Source organism: Nomascus leucogenys, chromosome 17, assembly GCF_006542625.1.
Source record: "Nomascus leucogenys isolate Asia chromosome 17, Asia_NLE_v1, whole genome shotgun sequence".
Taxonomy (NCBI): Eukaryota; Metazoa; Chordata; class Mammalia; order Primates; family Hylobatidae; genus Nomascus; species Nomascus leucogenys.
The window spans coordinates 17,672,540-17,698,986 of record NC_044397.1 but is presented as its reverse complement, the minus strand read 5'-3'; the positions used below and the strand labels follow the sequence as shown (position 1 = coordinate 17,698,986).

The 26,447-nt window shown below is 38.8% G+C and overlaps 1 protein-coding gene across 7 annotated transcripts in view; it reads right to left on the bottom strand.

Annotated features, from left to right (window-relative positions):
* Positions 1-26,447, bottom strand: part of ITGB6 (integrin subunit beta 6) — a 95,361-nt gene that overhangs the window by 17,497 nt on the left and 51,417 nt on the right. For 6 of the 7 annotated variants that reach the window (XM_012496495.2, XM_012496493.2, XM_030795797.1 and 3 more), the window contains 5 exons: positions 19,224-19,313; positions 15,313-15,447; positions 14,682-15,099; positions 3,645-3,867; positions 1,049-1,146 (listed from right to left, as the gene is read on the bottom strand). In XM_012496495.2, coding sequence (XP_012351949.2) covers positions 1,049-1,146; positions 3,645-3,867; positions 14,682-15,099; positions 15,313-15,447; positions 19,224-19,313 — 964 coding nt within the window. The remainder of the gene's footprint in view (positions 1-1,048; positions 1,147-3,644; positions 3,868-14,681; positions 15,100-15,312; positions 15,448-19,223; positions 19,314-26,447) is intronic. The other variant, XM_030795799.1, reaches the window with a different exon arrangement.

Sequence of the window (26,447 nt, the reverse complement as noted above, 5' to 3'; positions counted from 1 at the left end):
ATTGTGCATAGTCAGAACTCTCAATTTTCAGACAATGTAAGTAATCTTCAAAACAATATAAAGTTCATTAACTCAATCCATGCTGGAAATGGATTAATTTCCGTATTCTAATTCCATCTATTCAAGAGACACATCCTGGAGAGTCATACATTATTGGCTTGATTATTTCACTTCACCTGAGCTACATCTTGGCCACATCTCTAATGTGCGCAGAGTAGCAATTCTACCCTGAGCCACATGATAATGAAGTGAGTTCAGGATGGTACAAAATTAAATTCTCCCAGGTTGTCTCTGTTGGAAGAGTCAGTCATCATCTTTGTTTTAAAGTCCACAAATTATTGTTTAAAAGATATTGCCAGTTAAAAAACAAGCTATTTAAATATTTGAGGTGAAACTTTGCCACTAGATTCTGATTTTAAGTAATTAAATTTAAAATGACAGATGAAAGCAAGAGAAGTTTGCTTAGCCGTTAAAGAGAATAGGTCTTTCTTGTATTTTGAGGGTGAGGCAACAGGGAATTGAGGATGGTTATTGTAATGCCCATGCTTGGAAGGTTGGGAATAAAAGTATATGGAGGGGAGGAAAAATGGCCACTAACCAGAAACCACCCAGTATCTGGGAGCCACCATCTGGAACACTGTTTTACAGTTGGCTTTATCTTACCTTGAAATAAAGCAATTGGACGATAAAGGGTGAATTCAGGTATGGGGGCTAACATTTAGCCATTTCTTCAATTTTTCTCCCTTTCTAGTTTGAAAAATATAGCATTCTGGAATTCTCTACAGTTGAATTTGTTAAGCAGAGGTGAACTTGGCAACAGAGCTGAAGTCAAATAGAATAGCTACGACTTTGAAATGCTTGTGTCCTTAGCCATCAAGTTTCTAGTCTTATAGGATGCATTTACTCTTAAAAAATGAATGTGAGTGAGCTAATGCCCTGGTACAAATAAGGTCAAGCTACTAAATAGCCCTCGATTCACAGAGGGTCAAGAACTACACCTCTCAAGAACTACATAATAAAATAAAAAACAATTTAAGACAAGCAGAACCTTCTTCTTCACTGATGGTCGCACCAGCTAGTTTGCACTTGTCCACACATTCTTCTCGGGCTTGGCCAGCTGCTGACAGGTGGCACTCAATGCAGCTCCTGTGGACAGTATCCAACAGTGTATCACTTCATGCTGATGGAAAATAGATTTGCAGCTTGAATATTGCTTTACGCTGTTGTTGCAGTTTGTGCTATAGGAGTATCTCATAGATGTCATTATCTTTTGTTACTTTCAAAAAGATAGTTGGGTAATGTCCAGGTGAACACTGAATTATTCTGAGTTCCACTCAGTAATCAACGTTCCCTGAGCCAGTCTTGATAATAGCTACTATTTTCATTTACCTGTAATGGTTGCTTCTGATTGGTTAAGTAAACAAACAAACAATCAAAGAAAATAAATTGATTTAGCTGTTTTCATTTTACTTTTTCCTACAGAGAGCATATGTTCCTAAAATATGATTAGAGATTAGGAGAAGTTTTGAATTTCTTAACAGAAATGGTCTATACCTTAACCAGAATTCCAAGAATGATTAGTGGACTTTGTATATGTCTTATAGATTATTTTCACAATTCACTTTTCTGTAACTCTTTTGAATAAGTCTAAGTCTTAATGAAGGTGTGGATTAGAGCCTGGATCTCAAAAGCTGTGGATTAGAGCCTGGATCCTCATTAATGCAGGCTTTTAAATAAAAGATCACTATTTATAGAAAAGTACATTTCCAAGAACATCGTCCAAGAATTAAGCTACTCTAAAGACATCTATCTATAAGGCAAAGTAAAATTTAGACCCTGAATTAATCTTGTGCTGAAAATCACTTTACAAATCGATTGTGCTTGCTGTAATTCAAAAACAGCAAAAGTTTTCTTACTGTGGACACACATGCTGTCTCCATCTTCTCTGGCCATGGAAATGTATGCTCTGCTAAGTGCTTGAAACACCCTACCCTCACCTATAACTCAGCAAATCTCAGCTGAAACTGCACTTCCTTAGGCAAACCTTCACTAAACCTTAGACCAATCAGTTCCTTTGCAGTGGAAGCCTCAGGATTTTTCCATAGGTAAGGCAACCTATCAGGCAGTGGGGAAGGTTTTACTGTGAAGTTGCCTTGGCATTGCAAATACATTGCATTTATCTAGATTGTGTATTTATTTGGAGTGGCTTTGAAGGGGTCTGGTGATTGTGGAAGCTCTTAATATCTCTTTGTCTTTATGCATCTCACTGATGGCTGCACTAGCTAGTCTGGTAGCCTTATGCCCTGCTGTAGAGTTCCATAGCACTCTCTATTTCCCCTATTAAAACTGTCAGCCCAGACAGCATTGCAATCACTTTAAAAGATGTCTATCTTTCCCACTAGACTCCCAGCACCTGTGAAGGCAGAGGCTGTAGATGTTTCAGTCATCAGTGCATTGCCCATGGCATAACATGATTCTTGGCATATAGTAGGCACTTAATACCTCATTGATAAATGAATACATGCATGAATAAATAGAAAAATGGACTCATCTCAAAACTAACATAAATCCCAAGGAGGTCACTACCTGATTCCCCAAATTCAAATGGCTTTGATTGTTAATTTCCTATCTTGTAATTCAGATTTAAGATTGAATAATGTTTATAGAGAAGATAAAACAGAAAAGTAATAGAAGAAACATCTTGAAGGGACATTTTACATTAGATGCTATTCAAATCATCCTAATCATGTCCTCATGCTTCTCCTGGCATGCGTCTTGTCTTAGTTTGCCAGTGACAGTGGCAGAGAAGTTTTGACACCTGAATGGTGAGTGACTACTGAGTGAAAAATTGCTTTTCTCACTCTGTTTATGTCAGAAATGCAAATGTCACCATTTTGGGCATCAGAGCTCATGAAAATCTGAAATGCTGAAGCATATTTGCTGCATAATACATTATCCACTGCAATATCATAACAGCCACTCTGGAGGCTCGCTTCACTTGACCTACAAATGTGGCCCCAATTTCATTAAGAAATTGTGAGGTTTTATTGCTGTTATTGTGCATATGATATAAAGAAAACACAATACACAATAGCTGTGTATAACGGCAACCAAAGAAAGGCGCCAAAGAGCATGGGTGGTAAAGAAGCAGGAGAGAATTGAAAGCTAAGATCGTCTTTCTGCCTCTTTGCCTCTGTGAGTCTATAGATAGGAATAAATCAGTAAGGTCAGGCTATAAACTTCTAGATAAGAAAGAAGCTTGTCTGTTTCCCCTGAAAATCTACTGACTGCATGTGGGTGTCATCCGTCTACCTCCAGGGCATTCCTTCTGTGTGGCTGGTATTGTAATGGAGAGGCGATCTGATGTTATCAGTGTGGGACATCAGCTCTACTTCCCCACGCTAGTCTCTAGCAGAAATGTGACATTGTGATTCTGGATAATCAGGACTAAGAGAGAGGTAAGCGAGAGACTGATATTCCAGGCTGAAGATCACAGAGGCCCTGTGGATTTGTGTGTGTTTTGATGGATGTTTGGAGACCAAACCAGCAAATACAATCTGAGGTCTGAGTTTACAAAATGCCGTTGTAAGTTCGATCACTATAAACCTATCCACATAAGGAATGGAGAAAAGCAGAGACATTACCGTTTAGAGTTACAGGGGTCACCACAGGTAGGACATCGTTCACAGGTTGGTCCTGAGGCTCCGGGGTTTGTGCAAACACACTTGCCACAAACACAGTCCCCGCGCCCGCTGCAGAGCACTCCGTCTTCAGAGACGCAGGAGTCCGTGCTGGTGGTGCAGTTGCAGTACTCGCCAGTCCAGCCGCTCCTGCACACACATTCACCACAGTCACAGTCGCCGTTACCTGTAAAACAAAATGCTCTATGCTTCTCACAGCCCCCAAACACTTGCAGATTTGAGGGAGTGAGGGGCATCTTTTCTCTTTGTCTTTAAGCACCGTCATCAAAAGACAAGAAAAAAATGAGAAAACAAGTGTGTGTGTGAGGGGTGCAGTATGAGTGTAGATATATTGTATCAAATGTGTCTTGCTAATTGTGCATACTTAGATCTGGTCTCCTAACTGAAGATCCACTTGCTTACTTTATGTTTGTAAACCATAAATAAAAATATAAGCCTCTCAGCCAACTGAATGGACCCCTCCTCTTGGCCAAGGGCATTCTAAACTAAACCTGAAACACTAGTCCAGGCCGTGATGAGAGTGGGTGGTCCGACATGCCTTATTATACCCTCCTCCCTTTGGAATTCAGGCACAGCTGACCAACATTAATAAAAACACAGAAACCTTAAGACTGACAAAGCAGACTCTTTGTAGCAATAAGATACCAACGTGATAGATAGCAGGCCCTGAAAGTAATCAAAGTATTTTACCCCAAAATATATTTTTTTGATATATTTTGAAATGGCTTGACCAAGCTGTCTCTTGTGCAGAATATCTACATTCTGCAGAGAATCCCCTTTTCTTTCCAGATCTTCTTCCTGATCCAAGAGAGAATTAACTAAGAATCTGGAACCTTTTTTAAGTCTTCTAGGAAACATTTGCAATCTGTTCTCTCTGAAGCCTGCTACCTGGACGCTTCATCTGCATAATAAGAACCCTGTTCTCCACAACCCCTTATCTTAATGCAGGTACTCCCTTCTATTGATTCCAGGTCTTTAGATAAATCTCAACCAATCACCAACCACTGTGACCTGAAAGTCCTGCCAGTCCCCTTCAAGTTGCCACACCTTTCTGAACAGAACCAATGTACATCTTACATGTATTGATTGATGTCTTATGTCTCCCTAAAATGCATAAAGCCAAGCTGTGCTCTGACTGCATTAGGCACAGGTTCTCAGGATCTCCTGGGGCTGTGTCATGGGCCACGGTCACTCATATTTGGCTCAGAATAAATCTCTTCGAATATTTTACAGAGTTTGGCTCTTTTCATCCACATATTATATGAAATAGAATTTGTAATCAGACCAAATGAGATAATCCAGAAAGCATGTAAAGGATATTTGATGTGAATGTGTGTCTCTATGCATATTTATTTATTTAGTTATTTTTATTTTTTGCTTTTAGTTAAGATGCCATAGGATAATGGTGCAAGACAGACCTGGATTAAAGCCCACCCCTCTCTATCACTCAAGCTGTGTGATCATGAGAGCCTCATCTATAAAACAGAGGGAATAAAGTCTGCTTCCAATGCTTGTGACTGGATGAGATAATGTATATCTCTCCTAATTTTGCGTTCACCAGTTAGATGTCCCATAGGCACACACTGAGTGCTCAAAAAATTCACTACTTAACACACTTTAATTGAGCATATACTATGTGCCAAAGATTGCATTAGGTATGAGGATATAAAATTAAACAAGACAAGGTCATTGAACTTATAATTTAGTGTAGGAGGCAGGCTAATGAATACTACTACTAATAAATATACATAGGGGAATAGTTTCCAAATTAAACTGGAGATTTGAGGGTTTCCAAAGGAAGTAATGTTTGAGCTAAATTTGAAAGATACGGGTAGACAATACAAAAAAAAAGGTTCTATCATTTCATGAATGCATGTGGAATCATGTGACCTGCTTAATACCCATAGAACTTTCCTATGGATAGAGCCAAAGTTGCATATGGAATGTGGCAGGTGGGGAAATGGAAAGGATAACAAAAAGTCAGAAATCAGACCATGAAAAGCCTTATTGGCTAAAGGAAGAGCTTCTATCCTGAAAGTTTTGTCTAGACATTTTTTAGCATCAGTAGACAGGGTCAAGCTACAGAGAGAAAAATCAGGAGTAGAGGCAAGAACATATGAGACCATGAACCAAGGCAGTGCCCATGGGAGCAGTGAGGAAAGAATATATATTCGGGCATGGAATGCTCAGGGTGTGGGTGCGACTGGTGCTAGGCAGAGGGTTGAGGGAAGAGACAGAGGGGTGGAATTCTCCCCAGGTGACTAGACTGAGCAGCTAGATGGATGATGTGGCTTTTCACTGAACTGGAATGGAAGCTAGTTCATGGCCATTGCTGTATGACCAATGCCTGGCACAGAGTAGAACCTGATTGTTGAAACAGACGAGGAGAAGCAGCTTTGGGTGGGGAAGATGATGAGCTCACTTTTGGCCCTGAGGAGCTCAAGGGGCCTGTGGGACATCCCAGTAGGAGGTTGAATATATATATATGGGCCTGAAGTTTGGGGTTTGGGATCCATTAGGGAAAGGTGGTAGTTGAAGCTGTCGTGGATCAGGTCATCTAGGGCAAGCAGGTAGAGTGAGAAAATCTCTGGAGAGCTTCAGGACTTAAAATGTGATCAGAAAAAAGGATCCTTACAGAAGAGACTGAGAGGTAGGAGGGGAACAGAAATGATGTTGCAGAGGCCTGGGGCAGAGACTGTTAAAGAGGGAGGCACCTGGACACTTTTGCTGTAGACAAGTAGCCCATCTAATCCTATAGAGTCCCTTTCGATATGGCCACTTAATGATGTATGAAATACTTCAAAAATGATTTTAAAAGTGTTTAAAATAATGGGCTTGTGTGTTATTTCCATAATATTATTCTGGGTGTCTGCCATACACAAGACACTAACATAGGTGTTGGATGTTTCAGACAAATAACATTTATTTGCAAACTCTCGTAACTGATACTTTTCTTCAAGAAAAAAAAATGTGCAGTAGGCATTTTGCCTCACAAGTTTTGCTCTTCCAGCAAAATTTAGGATTACCTAAGACAGTATATAACAGTGTTTAGAACGGTACCTGGCTCATAAATAAGTACTATACAAGTGTTAGTTGCTGGTATTATTTCTAAAAACTATCCAGTAGGAAGAATTTGTAAACAAAATTATCTATCAGTATTAAAATTCCTATACTTTTACTGAAGACAAAGTAGATGTAGAAAAAAAATCACAAGTGAAACAGGATTCTACTTGTAGGAGACTCTGCCAAGTTCACTGTAGAGGAAGAATTCTGGACTTTCTCTTGTAAACTTTGGTCTAGTAAGTGGCTTACTTTTCTATCTTGATGACTGGGCTCTAAGGAACTTGGAGTAGGAGAATCCTGGGCTTAATTCTTTGGTCAAAAATCACCAAACAAAGATGATAGCCACAAAGATTTTGAAGTTGGATTCTGATTTCTGTAGGTATGTGTGTGCATATATGTATATATATGTGTGTGTTCATGTATATATGTGTGTATACACACACACACGGTCATGTGTCTTTTAACAATGGGAATATGTACCGAGAAATGTATCATTAGGTGATTTCATCATTGTGTAAACATCATAGAGTATACTTACACAAACTTAGATGGTAAACCTACTACACACCTAGGTTATATGGTATAGCCTATTGCTCCTAGGCTATAAACCTATACAATGTGTTACTGTGCTGGGTACTGGAGGCAATTATAACACCACAGTGAGCATTTGTGCATCTAGACATAGAAAAGGTACAGTAAAAATACAGTATTATAAAATTATGGGACAACCATTGTATATGTACTGTGTTGTTGACAAAATCGTCATTATGTGGCGGATGACTATATGTATATACATATATATTCTCTCTCTATAAATATTCTCTATATGCTCTCTATATATACACATACACACACGTATGTATAGATGCTTCTGGACTTAGGATTATGTCTGGATAAACTCATTGTAAAATGTAAAATAATGGGTTTATCCAGACATAACATCACTGTAAGTCGAGCAACATATTAAATTTATATGACTTTCATGCCATCTTAGAGTGTGTGTTTGTGTGCATTATTTGTCTAATGAAAGATGAGTTGAAATTTACCTGGATTCATGATATTAAGATATATTTCAACTGCATTTCATAACCTATACAATTCATAATTGACATAATTAATTCAAAGCAAAGAATAATTAAATGATTTGGGCCAAAGCCATTAATTTCATTTTTAAATGTAAATGATCTTCTAAACTACAATATCTTTTTGTTTCTTCCTCAACAAAACAGGAAACTTACTTTTATGGTAGGAAGAAATTCCATATTACAGTTGATTCTGGAAAATTAATATGATTTATAAATATTATTAAATGAAAGATGCATTTCCAAATGCTTTGAGAATGCTCAAGTATATTATTGCATGTAGGAAGTACTTGGCAGAAATTTAGAAAATCCTTCCTGGAGCAGTAGAAAAGGACCATCATGGCAAAAACACGGAGCTCCTTTCAGAATTTAGAAGCCCTCCTCTCTGCTGACCTTCCAGAGACACTGACCTGATTTCCAAAGTTGCTAATTGATATCCTCAAACAACCAGTTATCTAGAGTACTGGTTCATACAACAACAACAACAACAACAACAACAACAACAACAAAACTTTCATATTGGTTTCATGGAGGGACAAGATGATAACCAAAGATCAAGAAAAAAATTACCATGCTATTTCAGAGGGATAGATCTTTCTGGAATGCCATTGACAATAACTGTAAGTGCATAATGGCAGGAAGTGTTTCTCTAATACCATTTGCCTGTTAGTTTCCATCTCTTAGAATCAAAATATAGGAGACTAATGGAATTTGGGCAAGGAAAAAATCAGTGGAGCTCTGTATCTTTGAGTGCTTACAGATGGATTAAAGAAGCTGTATGAAAAAGAACATTGCGAAAATAGCTCTTCAGAAAAGTGGCACATTGCTGAGTATATTAGTTATAAACTGGAGATCCACACAAGTTGTGAGCTGTAGCATGTTTGATCCTCTGTTGCAAATAAAACAACAGCAGCAGTAGGATGTCTATTCCAACGCCAGGCACAGTTTTTGTCCCTGCACTAAGCACAATGCCAGGCACATAGTAGGTACTCCATGACCATTTGTTAACCATTTGTTATAATTGCATTTACTTTCATTATACCTTTTGAAAGAAAAGTTACTAATTATAGAGCAACATCCTTTGTGATGTTACTAAAAACCAAAATAGCTTTTGAGAAACAGTAATGGTTGAAGGAAATTGGCATTGGTGAAGTTTTCTGAATCTAGCTAAATAAATCATATTTTCTAAATAGAATTTCTGTAGCAATCACTGTATCTGATTCAAAGAGAGGCACTGTTGTCAGAACTTCCTAGCTACAATCCACAGATCAAGTCAACTCTTTTTTAGTTTATTTCTGTTCCTCATGCATGGTACAAAATAAAGTGAAAGACCATCAAGGAAGGCTCTGTTGCTAAACACAGTTCAGCATTTTATACTGCCTTAGATCTCTTTTATCCAAGATTTAAAGGGTGAAATATAGGTCGTGTTAGTATCTCTATTACATTTTGTGAGATTACACTTAGGGCTTTTTGAAAGGTAATTTCAAGTGTTTTGAATATGTATTTTATTACAAAATTTCTATTAGACATGCAATGTGGGATTCTGCCCAATATATCCTCTCTGTGATGTGGTGATGGCCTTTGGCTGGCTTCTTGTCACCTTCAGATTGTGCCCCATCTGCATCATGTGAAAGAGGACTGATGTGGGTTTGGAAACACACCTATTAAACCAGGAAATAAACCTTTAAATGAAAAGGGAGAGAAATGTGTCTTGATCAGAACAGACCATAAATTTCTCACTCTCTGGAGGGAAAAAAGGCGTATATTCTCAGAAGAACTTATTGGTTGCAACAGCAGCAGCAAAGAAATGAAAGGTAGGTACACTTCCAAGGGTATCAAATGGTTTTCAGAAAGCTTGGATTTCTTTGATGCTTCTTTCTTTCAGGTCTTTTTTTTTTCCCCCAAAATTAGTCTTTTTGATATGTTCCTAACACTGTCTTTTAAAAACATAACTTGCTTAGTTTTCTATAAAGATAATGGCTTTCTGATTTGAATAGCTGTCTGCTTACATAGTGTGAAGAACAGAGACATTGAATCTTAAATTCAGCATTCGGTTAATATTTCAATCTATAAGACAAATTTATATTGTTTAAGAGTATATGAACATATTTGTAATTCTTTTATGAATAGATTACACTTATATATATGTGTGTATATATATAAGAATGATTTTACGATAGTCATACACAACATAGCCTTAAACTATAGTGATTTTACATCTACATAGGATATTAAAACATCCATATTTCTATTCTAAATTTTTCTCAAATTTCTCAGGATATTCCGAGTAGTTTTCCATCTTTGTCCTTCCTGTAGGCTTTTTCACATATGCACTTACTCATCTTTCTTATGCCCAGTGCCTAACCTATTATGTGTCACATAGTAGGTGTTTAATAAGTATTTGTGGAATGAGTGAAGGCCCTGAAAGCCCACTTAATATATTTTTGTGCTCCTTATCCTTGGTAGCTGCTTATTTAGCAAGCTATCTAGTTTTTACTTTTCCAAAGTCATATATATTTAAAAGGTCAGTCAGTGGCAAATTGGATAAAGAGTCAAGACCCATCAGTGTGCTGTATTCAGGAAACCCATCTAACGTGCAAAGACACACATAGGCTCAAAATAAAGGGATGGAGGAAGATCTACAAAGAAAATGGAAAACAAAAAAAGGCAGGGGTTGCAATCCTAGTCTCTGATAAAACAGACTTTAAACCAACAAAGATCAAAAGGACAAAGAAGGCCATTACATAATGGTAAAGGGATCCATTCAACAAGAAGAGCTAACTATCCTAAATAGATATGCACTCAATACAGGAGCACCCAGATTCATAAAGCAAGTCCTTAGAGACCTACAAAGAGACTTAGACTCCCGCACAATGATAATGGGAGACTTTAACACCCCACTGTCAACATTAGACAGATCAACGAGACAGAAAGTTAACAAGGATATATAGGAATTGAACTCAGCTCTGCACCAAGCAGACATAATAGACATCTACAGAACTCTCCACCCCAAATCAACAGAATGTACATTCTTTTCAGCACCACACCACACTTATTCCAAAATTGACCACATAGTTGGAAGTAAAGCACTCCTCAGCAAATGTAAAAGAACAGAAATTATAACAAACTGTCTCTCAGACCACAGTGCAATCAAACTAGAACTCAGGATTAAGAAACTCACTCAAAACCGCTCAACTACATGGAAACTGAACAACTTGCTCCTGAATGGCTACTGGGTATATAATGAAATGAAGGCAGAAATAAAGATGTTCTTTGAAACCAATGAGAACAAAGACACAACATACCAGAATCTCTGGGACACATTCAAAGCAGTGTGTAGAGGGAAATTTATAGCACTAAATGCCCAAGAGGGAAAGGAGGAAAGATCTAAAAATCGACACCCTAACATCACAATTAAAAGAACTAGAGAAGCAAGAGCAAACACATTCAAAAGCTAGCAGAAGGCAAAAAATAACTAAGATCAGAGCAGAACTGAAGGAAATAGAGACACAAAAAAACTCTTCAAAAAATCAATGAATCCAGGAGCTGGTTTTTTGAAAAGATCAACAAAATTGATAGACCGCTAGCAAGACTAATAAAGAAGAAAAGAGAGAAGAATCAAATAGACACAATTAAAAATGATAAAGGGGATATCACCAGCGATCCCACAGAAATACAAACTACCATCAGAGAATACTATAAACACCTCTGTGCAAATGAACTAGAAAATCTGGAAGAAATGGATAAATTCCTTGACACATACACTCTCCCAAGACTAAACCAGGAAGAAGTTGAATCTCTGAATAGACCAATAACAGGCTCTGAAATTGAGGCAATAATTAATAGCTTACCAACCAAAAAAAGTCCAGGACCAGACGGATTCACAGCCGAATTCTACCAGAGGTACAAGGAGGAGCTGGTACCATTCCTTCTGAAACTATTCCAATCAATAGAAAAAGAGGGAATCCTCCCTATCTCATTTTATGAGGCCAGCATCATCCTGATACCAAAGCCTGGCAGAGACACAACAAAAAAAAAGAATTTTAGACCAATATCCCTGATGAACATCCATGCAAAAATCCTCAATAAAACACTGGCAAACCAAATCCAGCAGCACATCAAAAAGCTTATACACCATGATCAAGTGGGCTTCATCCCTGGGATACAAGGCTGGTTCAACATACGCAAATCAATAAATCTAATCCAGCATATAAACAGAACCAAAGATAAAAACCATGTGATTATCTCAATAGATGCAGACAAGGCCTTTGACAAAATTCAACAGCCCTTCATGCTAAAAACTCTCAATAAATTAGGTATTGATGGGACGTATCTCAAAATAATAAGAGCTATTTATGACAAACCCACAGCCAATATCATACTGAATGGACAAAAACTGGAAGCATTCCCTTTGAAAAGTGGCACAAGACAGGGATGCCCTCTCTCACCACTCCTATTCAACATAGTGTTGGAAGTTCTGGCCAGGGCAATCAGGCAGGAGAAAGAAATAAAGGATATTCAATTAGGAAAAGAGGAAGTCAAATTGTCCCTGTTTGCAGATGACATGATTGTATATCTAGAAAACCCCATCGTCTTAGCCCAAAATCTCCTTAAGCTGATAAGTAACTTCAGCAAAGTCTCAGGATACAAAATCAATGTGCAAAAATCACAAGCATTCCTTCACACTAATAACAGACAAACAGAGAGCCAAATCATGAGTGAACTCCCATTCACAATTGCTTCAAAGAGAATAAAATACCTAGGAATCCAATTTACAAGGGATGTGAAGGACCTCTTCAAGGAGAACTACAAATCACTGCTCAACAAAATAAAAGAGGATACAAACAAATGGAAGAACATTCCATGCTCATGGGTAGGAAGAATCAATATCGTGAAAATGGCCATACAGCCCAAGGTAATTTATAGGTTCAATGCCATCCCCATCAAGCTACCAATGACTTTCTTCACAGAATTGGAAAAAACTACTTTAAACTTCATATGGAACCAAAAAAGAGCCCGCATCACCAAGTCAATCCTAAGCCAAAAGAACAAAGCTGGAGGCATCATGCTACCTGACTTCAAACTATACTACAAGGCTACAGTAACCAAAACAGAGATATAGACCAATGGAACAGAACAGAGCCCTCAGAAATAATGCCACACATCTACAACTATCTGATCTTTGACAAACCTGACAAAAACAAGCAATGGGGAAAGGATTCCCTATTTAATAAATGGTGCTGGGAAAACTGGCTAGCCATATGTAGAAAGCTGAAACTGGATCCCTTCCTTATACCTTATACAAAAATTAATTCAAGATGGATTAAAGACTTAAATGTTAAACCTAAAACCATAAAAACCCTAGAAGAAAACCTAGGCAATACCATTCAGGACATAGGCATGGGCAAGGACATCATGTCTAAAACACCAAAAGCAATGGCAACAAAAGCCAAAATTGACAAATGGGATCTAATTAAACTAAAGAGCTTCTGCACAGCAAAAGAAACTACCATCAGAGTGAACAGGCAACCTACAGAATGGGAGAAAATTTTTGCAATCTACCCATCTGACAAAGGGCTAATATCCAGAATCTACAATGAACTCCAACAAATTTACAAGAAAAAAACAAACGACCCCAATCAAAAAGTGGGTGAAGGATATGAACAGACACTACTCAAAAGAAGACATTTATGCAGCCAACAGACACATGAAAAAATGCTCATCATCACTGGCCATCAAAGAAATGCAAATCAAAACCACAATGAGATACCAACTCACACCAGTTAGAATGGCGATCATTAAAAAGTCAGGAAACGACAGGTGCTGGAGAGGATGTGGAGAAATAGGAACACTTTTAAACTGTTGGTGGGATTGTAAACTAGTTCGACCATTGTGGAAGTCAGTGTGGCGATTCCTGAGGGATCTAGAACTAGAAATACCATTTGACCCAGCCATCCCATTACTGGGTATATAACCAAAGGATTATAAATCATGCTGCTATAAAGACACCTGCACATGTATGTTTATTGCGGCACTATTCACAATAGCAAAGACTTGGAACCAACCCAAATGTCCAACAATGATAGGCTGAATTAAGAAAATGTGGCACATATACACCATGGAATTCTATGCAGCCATAAAAAATGATGAGTTCATGTCATTTGTAGGGACATGGATGAAGCTGGAAACCATCATTCTTAGCAAACTATCGCAAGGACAAAAAACCAAACACTGCATGTTCTCACTCATAGGTGGGAATTGAACAATGAGAACACATGGACACAGGAAGGGGAACATCACACACCAGGGCCTGTTGTGGGGTGGGGGGAAGGGGGAGGGATAGCATTAGGAGATATACCTAATGTAAATGACAAGTTAATGGGTGCGGCACACCAACATGGCACGTGTATATATATGTAACAAACCTGCACGTTGTGCATATGTACCCTCAAACTTAAAGTATGATAATAAAAAAAAGAAAAGGTCAGTCAGACACAGCTGCTTGGTCCAGAAAAACCTGGAAAGTAATGGAGTTCATATTACAGGCACTTTTGTAGAGTCTGGGTGTCAGCCAGAGAGAAGGCACTTTTATCTTTCATCTACGCTTAGGGAAACAATAATAGACATAAGTTCAGTTGGCAGAAATCTCACCCCAAGTGAATCTTAGAGCCAGAAAACCTGCAAGAGAAGATTCAGTTACAGTAGGTCTAAGGCTGATCAGCAAATATTTATTGAGCACCTACTATGCCCAGGAAACTGGAAGGTGCAGAGGATGCCAAGCCCCTTGCTCATACTTGAGCAGCCACAGGGTAAGATGGATTTCAACATAGCCTACCTCCGCAGAGCAGCCCTTTGTGTCTCACGCAGGAGAAATTGTCACACTGGCAATAAGGCCCATAAATGTTTCCATAGGGAGACAAGTGGCAGATACACTGCCCACAGTAGCAGTCACCTCTTCCACTGCAGGAGGGATGATCTGGGGCCTCCTTGCAGGAATCTGTGCTCAGCATGTCCTCGCCACACTCACAGCGAGGCCCCATGTGGCCAGGGTGGCAGGCACACACCCCACACTGGAAGGAGCCGTTCCCGTGGTGACATTTGGAGCTGTTCACTTCCACTTCTTTCTGACAGTCGCAGTTGCATTCTGGACTGACAAGTAATTCCAGGGCGTCCCCCAGCCCCACAGGCTTTATGATAATGTGCCTGCTTCTTCTCTCGCAGTTTGGGATATTCACAGTCACGTTGAAGGAAGCCTGAAAAAGAAAATACTAATTATCTCCCTCCATCCACCAAAATGCATGAGGTGAATCAAGGCTTCACAGAAACCAGCTTTGCCAAAAGCATTTACTAGAAAATCTTTGAAAATTGTTTTTAAAATTCTTGAAAGAAATCCAGCTTCAGTGAGCTCAGCGAACTTCTGACCCATCCAGGTATTTATTCAGGCGATCTACTGGCCAGCTACTTACTGTGTCTCCCACTTTCATGTGAGAGCATTTCTTTTGGTGTTGGAAGAGGGTACCATTGTTACAGATGGCTGTAAATGACAAGTTGAGTCCTTCGGTGTCTCCTAATACTTCCAGTTCCACCTCAGACCGCAGTTCCTTTAGTTACAACATAAAGAGTTCAGTGAAGTCACAACCCCAAAAATATAGCCAGAAGAAGAAACTGTGAATCATGTTCATTTTACTACAAATGAATAAAACTAAATTGGGTGTCAAGAGAAATTCAGTATACCATCAACCAAAAGCAAGAAAGTGAGCAATCATATATACATTTTATATATTATCAAATCTAAGGTGCCAACATTATAAGATACACCATTATCTTATGACAATTAAACTATGACAAAATACCTCAAGATGGTTCTGCACAACATATGAATCAGTCTTATCCATCTATCATTGCTATGAAAATTATTTTATCCATTCTGAAGGATTTGGCAAGTTCTCCTGCCCTGAGTTGCATAGATTGGCATATAAAAGGCAATTCTTTTGCTTGTATCTCAGTAACAAAATTTAACAACAGCTTCCTTTACGTGTATCATGATTTCTTAGCTCCCGTAAACCAGCTGTTTGTTGCTTTGCAAAGAATCCAGAATTGAAGTCATTCCTCCACCAATGAATATTTGCTTCATTGATATAAAATTTACACCCTGCTGCTCTGTTGGTACATTTCTGCATACATAATAAACTTTTCATCTCAATATCGAATCATAGTACACATTTTTAAATATATTTTAAAACAGCAATTAAACTTAACACTTGAGTAGCAACAATGCCTCTAATGAATTGAAGTGAGTACAATCACAATAGTCCATGAAAACTACATCATGACTGCTGCCTGGCACCACAATGGTGATTGTTACTCACCATCAATTGTAAGATGGAGCTCAATTTTAGAGATGTTAAAATGTGAGGGAAAAGTGTGCCTTAAAATCAATATTGGAATGTATTTAGTGAAGAGTTAGGTCTGGGGAATACTGTAAGAACGCTTTCTGCCCTCAAGAAGTTTATCATCTTACTTTCTCTATTCCTTGTTCACTTGTAAAATAAAAGTCTGTATTGCAGGTGAACCAAACCAAATTATGAAAAATACAAAAACAGAATAAAACCAATTTAAAAATATTATTAATTAATTTATACTTCAGTTAATACAAAAGTTTTAAGTCCACATATCCATTTTCTTGTTGGCATTTAAAAAGCATATTCAGCTTCAAATTTCCCTTAAGTGTAATTTTTTTAAACTTTGTTTTATTTTTAATTTGTGTGGGTATATAGTAGGTGTATATATTTATGGGGAAATGAGATGCTTTGATACCTTATGTGTAAGTTTGCCAAATGTATAGTAAAATGACCCTGCCTTCCTCCAAAATCTGTTTATACTGAAATAATAAGATTAAAATAGAAGCAATGTTGGAGATAGAGTCAGAAGCTAAATAAAAATTAAGGGATATGAGCTAGAAGACTGTGACAGCAATTATGAGGACTAGTGGATGACATGATCTGACCTAAATAAAGGAAATTTCAGCATTGCTATAATTTAACAGCATATTGCAAATTTGACCAGGAATATTTTAGTGTGAATTTCCCAAGGAAAGAACATAAATGCTTGTTTGTATTTTTCATAGTTTCATTCATTCATATTTTGAGCATGTCTTATGAACCAGAAAAAACAAAAGAAACTAAGTCAGTTCCCTCCTGGAATTTAAACACAAGCAGAGGAACTTATTCTTGGGGTTGCTGATATTTCGGTAGCTTTTATTATACGATTAGGGAAGAAAGAAAATTAGTGAATGATGATCAGATAAGTACACATTGGTATTTAAGGTTTTTCAAAATATCAATATAGCACTGTAAAATACTGAGCTGAAGTTTGTAGCCACAAAGTTATAAACACAAATTGTCTACCTCTGCCTACTAGAGGTCAGTCAGAAGCATTTTATACTTTCTCTCAATATATTCTCTTTCCTTCTCGCTCTTTTTATAGACTAGAAAGAAATTCAGTCTATGTGTCCCCATATTTTAAATTCTTCTTAGCATACATTTAAAAATAACAGTAGAAAAATAATTGGAACTAGTGCCAGGATCTATTACAGACTTTGCCCTGTGAATCATGAAGTTCCAATTATAACTCCAGTGCAAGATGGTTTCATTTAAGAATAATAGACACTTCTTAGTATTTCTGAGATAGTAAAACAAGGACAGAAGATTTAATTCAAATGTTTAATGCCTTGATTTCAACTACCTTGTAAGTTACGTGAAGTATTTGGGATCATAAAGTGAGCCATAACCTCTGGCAGAGCAAGCAGAGGCATGGGGGCTGCTCTCACTGGAGGGAGAAATATTTTTGACAATTCCGTGTTTTCTAATCTGCTTAGTTTCTCTGAAGACGTTAGTGGCCAACACTGTTGAGAGTATTGGGTTCAAAAAAATGGTGTGCATTCTGATACAGTGAAGGATTGCTGTGTGATTTTATTTGATTCTACACATTAAAACTTTAATTACTGCATGAGAGGGAGGAAGGTTTTTATAGCGTTTTGTTGACGAGCATTCCTGTCTGGAAGAATTTCAAGCATGAGCTAATGTGGTGATGAATTTGATGTGATCTAAGAAAACTGAAATTTCTGAGGCTATCAGTAAAGCAAACAAAACAAAACAAAACCATCATCTTATAATTTTAATGGACATATCTGTATTTTATTTTCTGAAGAAATGAAGTACTTGAGAAGGAATATCTTGCTTTTCTTCCTTCAAGGGAGTTTCAAAATTGGTGGGGCAATGTCAAAATTATTGGGGAGTTTTTTTTCTTTCCAAAATATGTAGCTCTCATTTCCCCTAAAGTTCTTCAAAGACGTCTGTGAGAGGATAAGCCTATTTTTAAAAACTTTCTGTGTTGATTCTGATATGTCATTTTAGTTAAGGAATGCTGGTTCAGTACATGCTAAATGTTGGCGTTTATCACAGATGGGCCTTTTTTTTTTGTAATTTTAAACATCAAAAATCAGGAGAATTGTTATTCACTTGTTCTTACATAGTTGCTGTTTACAGTAAATACTAGAGCTTTACTCCTTACTAAAAAATTTTCTTTTTTTCATTCCTATCCTAATTTAGGGCTTCTTCTTTCTCTCTCTGTATGTGCATTTCTTTGTAAGTAAAGGCAAAAAAAGAGGGAGTGATATTTAGGAACCAAAATTAAAAATAATTGACAACTGGCCATCCATTGTTGACTAATGGAGTTACGAAATGGAGACAAAGAATGAGAACATAACAACACCGTAGCTATATATTCTAATTTTAAGGGAGGAATTCTGTCCTCAGGTACTAATTCCCAAAGTCAAAGCAAAAATTTACACACCTACTCATAAACCAGGGGAAAATGTCCCTAGTTCCCTAAAGTATAGAAATTAAAAAGTGGCATTCCTTGTGTACTGGTGTTTTGGTGGATAGCCAACACTTGTATTTTTGCTTGAGTTATGACCTAGTATCTTCAAGCCTGTAGAGTTAGCTCTCTACATAACTCTGTCACTCACTGGCAATTTAAACTTCATTTTTCTTCAGACGGAGGAGAGCTTAATTTTATGACTCGTGGAGCTTTTAAAATTTTGCTGGCAACAATGTTGCTGTTGCTTATTATTATAAAAACAACCTCAACTTTATGATCAGTTTTATGATTTTTCTATCTTCAGCTCCACCTTCCAGGAAGAAGATCAGCAAGCAAAATAAACAAAATTTATATTTTGGCTGCATTCATGCAGAGACTTTTTTTGGATAAGCACTCTCTCTACCAACAAGTAACTAACATTTAACTGCCTAAATCACATCTTAGTTTTTGAATACCAAAGAAATGCAAAAAAGAAGCCAGCTGTAAAATATCCTACTTCATAAGCTGAGATGGTCAGCTGGAGAATGTTTCCGGAGTCCTTCTGAAGTAGCCCTACTGTAGCTCCAGGAATAAGTTTTGCGTAATTCTGTAAACAGAAAAAGAGTAAGTCAATCTTTGTTTCCTCACAGTAATTGAGAAGAGGGTGGGTTTGAGGCTGCTGGCTATGATTGCCTCTATTTTACCGGCCAGGGAAAACAGGTTCGTGATAACAAACCTGCTTTTCTCCTGAAACTGTAGCCTTTACTTTGTGCTGCTTCCTGTGCTCAAGTGGAAAATGGACTGGACAGAGTCAGCACTGGGGAAATCTAGGGTCTGTGGTTGCCATGGTCTAGGGTTGTGATTTTTATCTCCAGAGGAGTCAAGTCTCAAATAATAGTAGCATTTATATAACTTCTTCCATTTGTGAAGCATCCTTTGTCCAAAACGTTCTCAGCAGACACCCAGGAACTTCTCTTTTTGTAACGTTGCAGAAACCAAGGTTTGGTGCACATGGGCAATGAGGGGTATCAGGTCGCTCTGTAAGTCATTCAGTTTAGAGGCCTTAAGGAGTAACCGTTTGGTGGAGAAAGAGAGTGAATTATTGGATGCTTGCACTGAGCTCTCCCTTCCTCCTGGTAATGAGCTCCCTTTCAGGATGCTAGCACCATGCTGGGGTTGGTTGGAATTGCTCCCACCACATCACCGTGGAGTGAGTCAGAAGCTAGTGCAGAAAGCATTCTTTACCCACAGTGCTTTTTCCTGAGGCGTCATTCCCACCTGAGAACTAGCAATATGAGTTCATCATCACTCCAGGCATTGGGCATGGCCAGGGAATGAGGCATGGCAAAGAAGGGAATTTTCCAGACAGCTGGAAATTTCCCCACCCTGGAGTTTTATGTTTTAAATTTTGTTGTTTTCAAATGAAAAGTTTTCTAAGGTGTGTGATAGATGTACCTGTCTTCTTAAACAAAGATTCCCCAAAGTACTTTGGCCTTTTCTTGAAGGAATGGAGTTATACTTATGAATATTAACTACAGTTTTGCCAGGAATGCTGGCTCACGTCTGTAATCCCAGCACTTTGGGAGGTCAAGGCAGGCAGATCATTTGGGCTCAGGAGTTTGAGACCCGCCTGGCCAACATGGTGAAACCCCGTCTCTACTAAAAATACAAAAATTAGCTTGGTGTGGTGGCATGCCTGTAGTCCCAGCTACTTGGAGGCTGAGGCAGGAGAATCACTTAAGCCCAGGAGGTTGAGGCTGCAGTGAGCTGATATGTTGCCACTGCACTCCAGCCTGGGTGACAAAGTGAGACCCTGTCTCAAAAAAAATCATAATAATAAATTAAATAAACTATGGTTCTGTAATCATCAAAGGCTTTTGAAATCTCTGGAGAGGTCACACCCATACCAAGTGTGCTCTGACTGTTACATTGTTGCTTCTTATATGTGTTTTTAAATGATTTCTACCTTCTCCTTGGTGAGCTCTAAGGTATTACTCACCTACTAATTTACTCATTTATCTATTTACATTGCATTCAACATCTACTAAGTAGGTTTTCTATACTGTACTATGTCAACACCACTCTTTCTTTCAGCTGTGGTCTTCTGAGTTGCTGTGTGCTATGAAATTGGATGACTGAATTTATTAAAATTGCATGCAGAAAAGAGTAAGTAAGCTTTGAGTAAAGGATTTAAGGCATCTCATATAGTTCAAACATAATGATATTCTATCTTATTTAAAGAAGATTTAAGTGTTTCAGAAAATGCACAAAACTAAATTAGAATGGATAATTGTCATTAATTATAATAGTGATACTAAGAAAATAAATTACGACAAAGAGAACCAAGGATAGGAACGAATGAAGCCAGGGCAACGTTAGAACACAGCACGCATGCAGGGTGCCCCGGGCACTTGCTAGAAGTGGGTCCCTGGGTGAGTCCAAGCTTTCTCCACCTGTGTGGAAAAATGGGCTTTGGTTTTGATTTGAGGGTTTGTAACGTTTCTCTTATTTCAGTGGTCACGATTGTGTTGAAGTTTGAAGTCAGTAGAAATCTAATTCTTTTTGTTGTTGTTGTTAATTTTTATTTTTAGAGACAAGGTCTCACTCTGTTGCCCAGGGTGGAGTGCAGTGGCCTGATCATAGCTCACTGTAGCCTCGAACTCCTAGGCTCAAGCAATGCTCTCACCTCAGCCTTTCAAAGTGTTGGGATTACAGGTGTGAGCCACTGAGCCTGGTAAAGTCTGAACTCTTAACAGTGTGAGATGCTGCTCTGCCTTGACACTGTTTTATTATTGAGGGGGCTGTGGGCAGTAATCCAGGTAACATTCCTTACCTTACTCTGAGTCCCACATTGCTGCCTGATGATGGAGTACCCCCATTTGTTTCCCTGAGTCAGGGAAAGCTTGTAAAATACAAGGAAGGTGCTGGTTTACGGACTTACCTTTTCAAATAAACCTATGTCACAAAGGGCTGTGAAGCATGTGACATGTGGTTAACAGTGAATACCTACGCAGGAACTTGAATTCCACTTATGTGAAGCTGGAATGTGTGTAAATTTGACTGATCCCAGAAGAGACGGCAGAGGGAACCTTTCGAGCTTGACAAAGAAAAGTTTAGGTCTCTTAGGAAAAGGATTTCAAGTCTCTTAGCTTTTTGTGAAACTGCTATCGTTGAAAAACATCCTGAGAACCCCAAGATTGAGGTGTCACAGATATATTCTGCAAGGACTAGTTCAAGGGGTCTCCAAATTTGTGGTTAATTCTTGGCTAACAAAGCCAAACCCACCCACTTCCTAAAGCATAATTATAATCCTGCATGTGGTATGACATTTGGCATTTGGCTATTAGGACAAGTGGTTACCATTAATCGCTGACTGCCACTAGAGTGATGATATAAAAGTGTTGGCAGCCAGTAGCAGTAACCAGTGGTTAACACTGACAATTGCACAGAGGAAAACTATTGATTAATTTCTGGATGCTGAGTTCCCCCAAAAGCATTTCAAATAATTAACTAAAAATATGGACAATTTGGCTTCCTGCTCTAACACTGTCAAAATTTATACTTTAAATATTGTAGTATTAGGATTACTGTAAATATCATGTATCAAATGCCTTCCTTTCATTAAAGTCTTAACGCACTATTATAAATCGTTGTAATTAAACATGCTTAATGTTAGAAAAAGGATGATTTTGCATGCCTGGATGTGATGAATTATAGCATTTGTAACTCTAAAAGATGGTGCTTGGATATTAGAAATGGTGAACACTGCAAACATGATGTTGCATGAGCTGATTAGAAATGCAAGCTCTTATGCTTGGGCTTGAATTCTCTGTTATCTATCTGCAGATTATCCTAATTATGGATTTTCCCCGTCCTCCCTACCATACCACCCAGGAGTTCCTGAGGTTGCTTTTCTCACTCATTCTTTCTGATTACCTTAGTTTTCTTAACTTCCTTCTTCAAGTCCTATTTATCTCTTCACTCGGCCCCCATCTCCAAAAAAATTACGTATATATCCAACAGTCTGCATTTGTTCCCTGGAAATCTCCTCTTTGTGGAAGAGAAAGGATAAGAAACCGACAGAGAGCTATTTAGCAGGCAGGTGTGATACAGAGGAAACACCTGCATTCCCACCTGCACATCCTGGGCTCCTCTCAGAGAGGGACTCCCAGTTTGGTGCCTCCCAGTGTCTGGCTGCCAGAACCAGCTGTCAGGTGTGCACTCCTGCTTGGCTCAGGGCAGAGGAACATGCGGTCACACACCTGCTGCCTGGTTAACTGTGGACAGGCTGTTGGTTGACCTTCTCTTCAAAAAGACTCCTGTTGAGGACCTCGCAGAGCCTCTCTGGCTTTGGTGATATCCTGGCTTTCTGACCTGCAGAAGGGGCAGCTCCTGATGTTACCCCCACTCCTGCTCCAACTGTACCTCCTGTGTGGTTAGCTCTTCAGAACCTGGCTGTCTGCTGGGTCAGTGTTTCGTATTAACTGTATCCTTGCTGGGTGCCTTGATTTGGTTTCTGCTTTGGACAGTAACTCTACTGGGCCCTTATAGCCCACTCTTGTGACATTTCTACTATAGTCTCAGAGACCCCTCCCACCTCAGAGCTCAGTAGCCCTCATTTGATAGAGACCATGTGAGGCATGCCCCTCATTTGATCTTGAGAAGTCACAAGTCGAGTGGTCACATATCAGCTAGCAGCAATTTTTTTCTTGCTTTTATTATTATTTTAATGGATGCATAATAAACTGTACATATTTATGGGGTACAGTGTGATATTTTGATACACATATATGATGTTTAATGATCAAATCTATCACATTTTAATAAAGAATTTGTAAAACCAAATGCTCAGAGATGCCGGCTGCTTCCATTTAGAATCTCTGCTTGCTTAACTCTCTTTATGAAGCCTCACTAATATGTCACTAATGTTACTTTATTTTCTGCTCAAAGCACTGTTTGTTTTCAATATTATATTACTGACCAACATCAGTGTTTCTAATCTGAAAATAGACTTACTATATGTATTCTACTGAAATACATGTACTAAAAGATGGGCTTGCATAGACTGAGAATATATGATGTCATATAATCTGCTCACAAATTTCTCTTCTAATCTTTCTAAGTATTTTTTGTCATTACTTTGTATCTCTTTAGCCAGCAGCTAGCATTCTCTCTCTGTCTCTCTCTCTCTCCCTGTTTCTCTCTCTCTCTTTCTTTCTTATAAACTTTAATGGCAGCATAACATACAGAGTGCGCCAATAGTAAGTATACAGTTCAAGAAATATTTAAAGAGTAAACAAGCAAATATCATCACCCAGAAAAATCAAGAAATAGAATATAAGCTAGGTTCAGTGGCTCATGCCTGTAATCCCAACAGTTTGGGAGGCTGAGGTGGGTATATCACTCAAGTCCAGGGGTTCGGCCAGGTAACATAGTGAGACCCCATCTTTACAAAAAATACAAAAATTAGCCTGGCATGTTGGTGTGCGCCTGCAGTCCCAGCTACTGGAAGGCTGAGGTGGGACGATTGCTTGAGTCTGGGAGGTTGGGGCTGCAGCCACTGCATTCCAGCCTGGGTGACAGAGTGAGACCTTGCCTCAGAAAAAAAAAGAAAGGAAAGGAAAGGAAAGAAGGAAGGAAGGAGAAAGGAAGAAAGAAAGAAGAAAGAAAAGAAAGAGAATATAACCAGCTCCCTAGTATCTTCCCTTGTATTGCCTCCCAGTCATTACTCCTCCCCACAAACGCACAACTATTTTGACTTTTATCACTGTAGAAGTCAGGGGAGTTATCTTCACGGCCTTATGGTTAACAAGAATATCTTAAGTAGGATAGCAAAAGCACTACCCATAAAGGAAAAGATTAATAAATAAGACTTAAAATTAATAATTTCATTTATAGATTTAATGCAATGCCAATCAAAATGCCATCAAATTATTTTGTGGATATGAACAAACTGATTCTAAAGTTTCCATGGAAAGGCAAAGGATCCAGAATAGCCAACTCAACACTAAAGATGAACAAAGTTGGAGGACTGACACTATCTGACTTCAAGACTTACTATAAAGCTGAAGCAATCCAAAGAGTGTGGTATTGACAAAAGAATAGTCAGACAAATGTAACAGAACAGAGAGCCCAGAAATAGACCCACATAAATATAGTCAATTTATCCTTGACAAAGGAGCAAAGGCAACACAATGGAGCAAGGATAGTCTTTTCAACAAACGGTGCTTGAACAACTGGACATCCACAGGAAAAAAAAATCTAGACACATTATTACACCCTTCACAAACATTAGCTCAAAATGATCACAGACCTAAATGTAAAATGCAAAACCATAAAACTCCAAAAAGATAATGGTAGAAAAATCTAGATTATCTTGAGTATGTTGATGACTTTTTAGATATAACACCAAAGGCACAATCCATGAAAGAAAAAATTGGTAAGCTGGACTTAAAATTAAAAACTTCTACGCTGTGAAAGACGATGTCAAAAGAACAAGAAAACAAGTCATGGACTGGAAGAAAATATTTGCAAAATACACATCTACTACAGAACTATCACCAAAATATACAAAGAACTCTTAAAACTCAACAAGAAAACAAACATTTCAATTAAAAAATGATCCAAAGACCCTCACAGACATATTACCAAAGAAGATACAGACATGGCAAATAGGCATATGAAAAGATGCTCCACATTAAATGTCAGCAGGGAAATGCAAATTAAACAATAATGAAATGCCTTTATGCATGTATTAGAATGGCCCAAATCCAGAACACTGACAACACCAAATGCTGACTAGGATGTGGAGCAATAGGAATTCTCATTCATTGCTGGTGGGAATGCAAAATGATACAGCCACTACAAAAGACAGTGTGGTAGTTTCTTGCAAAACAAAACAAACACTTACTATATGATCCAGTGATCAAACTCTTTGGAATTTACCAAAAAGAGTTGAACACTTCCAAGATGGCTGAATAGGAACAGCTCCGGTCTGCAGCTCCCAGCATGACCGACGCAGAAGACAGGTGATTTCTGCATTTTCAACTGAGGTACCTAGTTCATCTCATTGGGACTGGCTGGACAGAGGGTGCAGCTGACAGTGGGTGAGCCAAAGCAGGGCGGGGCATTGCCTCACCCGGAAAGTGCAAAGGGTAGGGGGATTTCCGTTTCCTAGCCAAGGGAAGCCGTGACAGACTACCTGGAAAAATGAGACATTCCCACACAAATACCGTGCTTTTCCCAAGGTCCTAGCAACCGGCAGACAAAGTGATTTCCTCCCGTACCTGGCTAAGTGGCTCCCACGCCCATGGAGCCTTGCTCACTGCTAGTGCAGCAGTCTGAGATCGATCTGCGAGAGGGCAGCCTGGCTGGGGAAGGGGCATCTGTCATTGCTGAGGCTTTAGTAGGTAAACAAAGCAGCCAGGAAGCTCAAATTGGGTGGAGCCCACCGCAGCTCAACAGGGCCTACTGCCTCTAGACTCCACCACTGTAGGCAGGACATAGCTGAATAAAAGGCAGCAGACAACTTCTGCAGACTCAAACGTCCCTGTCTGACAGCTCTGAAGAGAGCAGTGGTTCTCTTAGCACGGCGTTTGAGCTCTGAGAACGGTCAGACTGCCTCCTCAAGTGGGTCCCTGATCCCCATGTAGCCTAACTGGGAGACACCTCCCAGTAGGGGCCGACAGACACCTGATATAGGCAGCTGCCCCTCTGGGACAAAGCTTCCAGAAGAAGGATC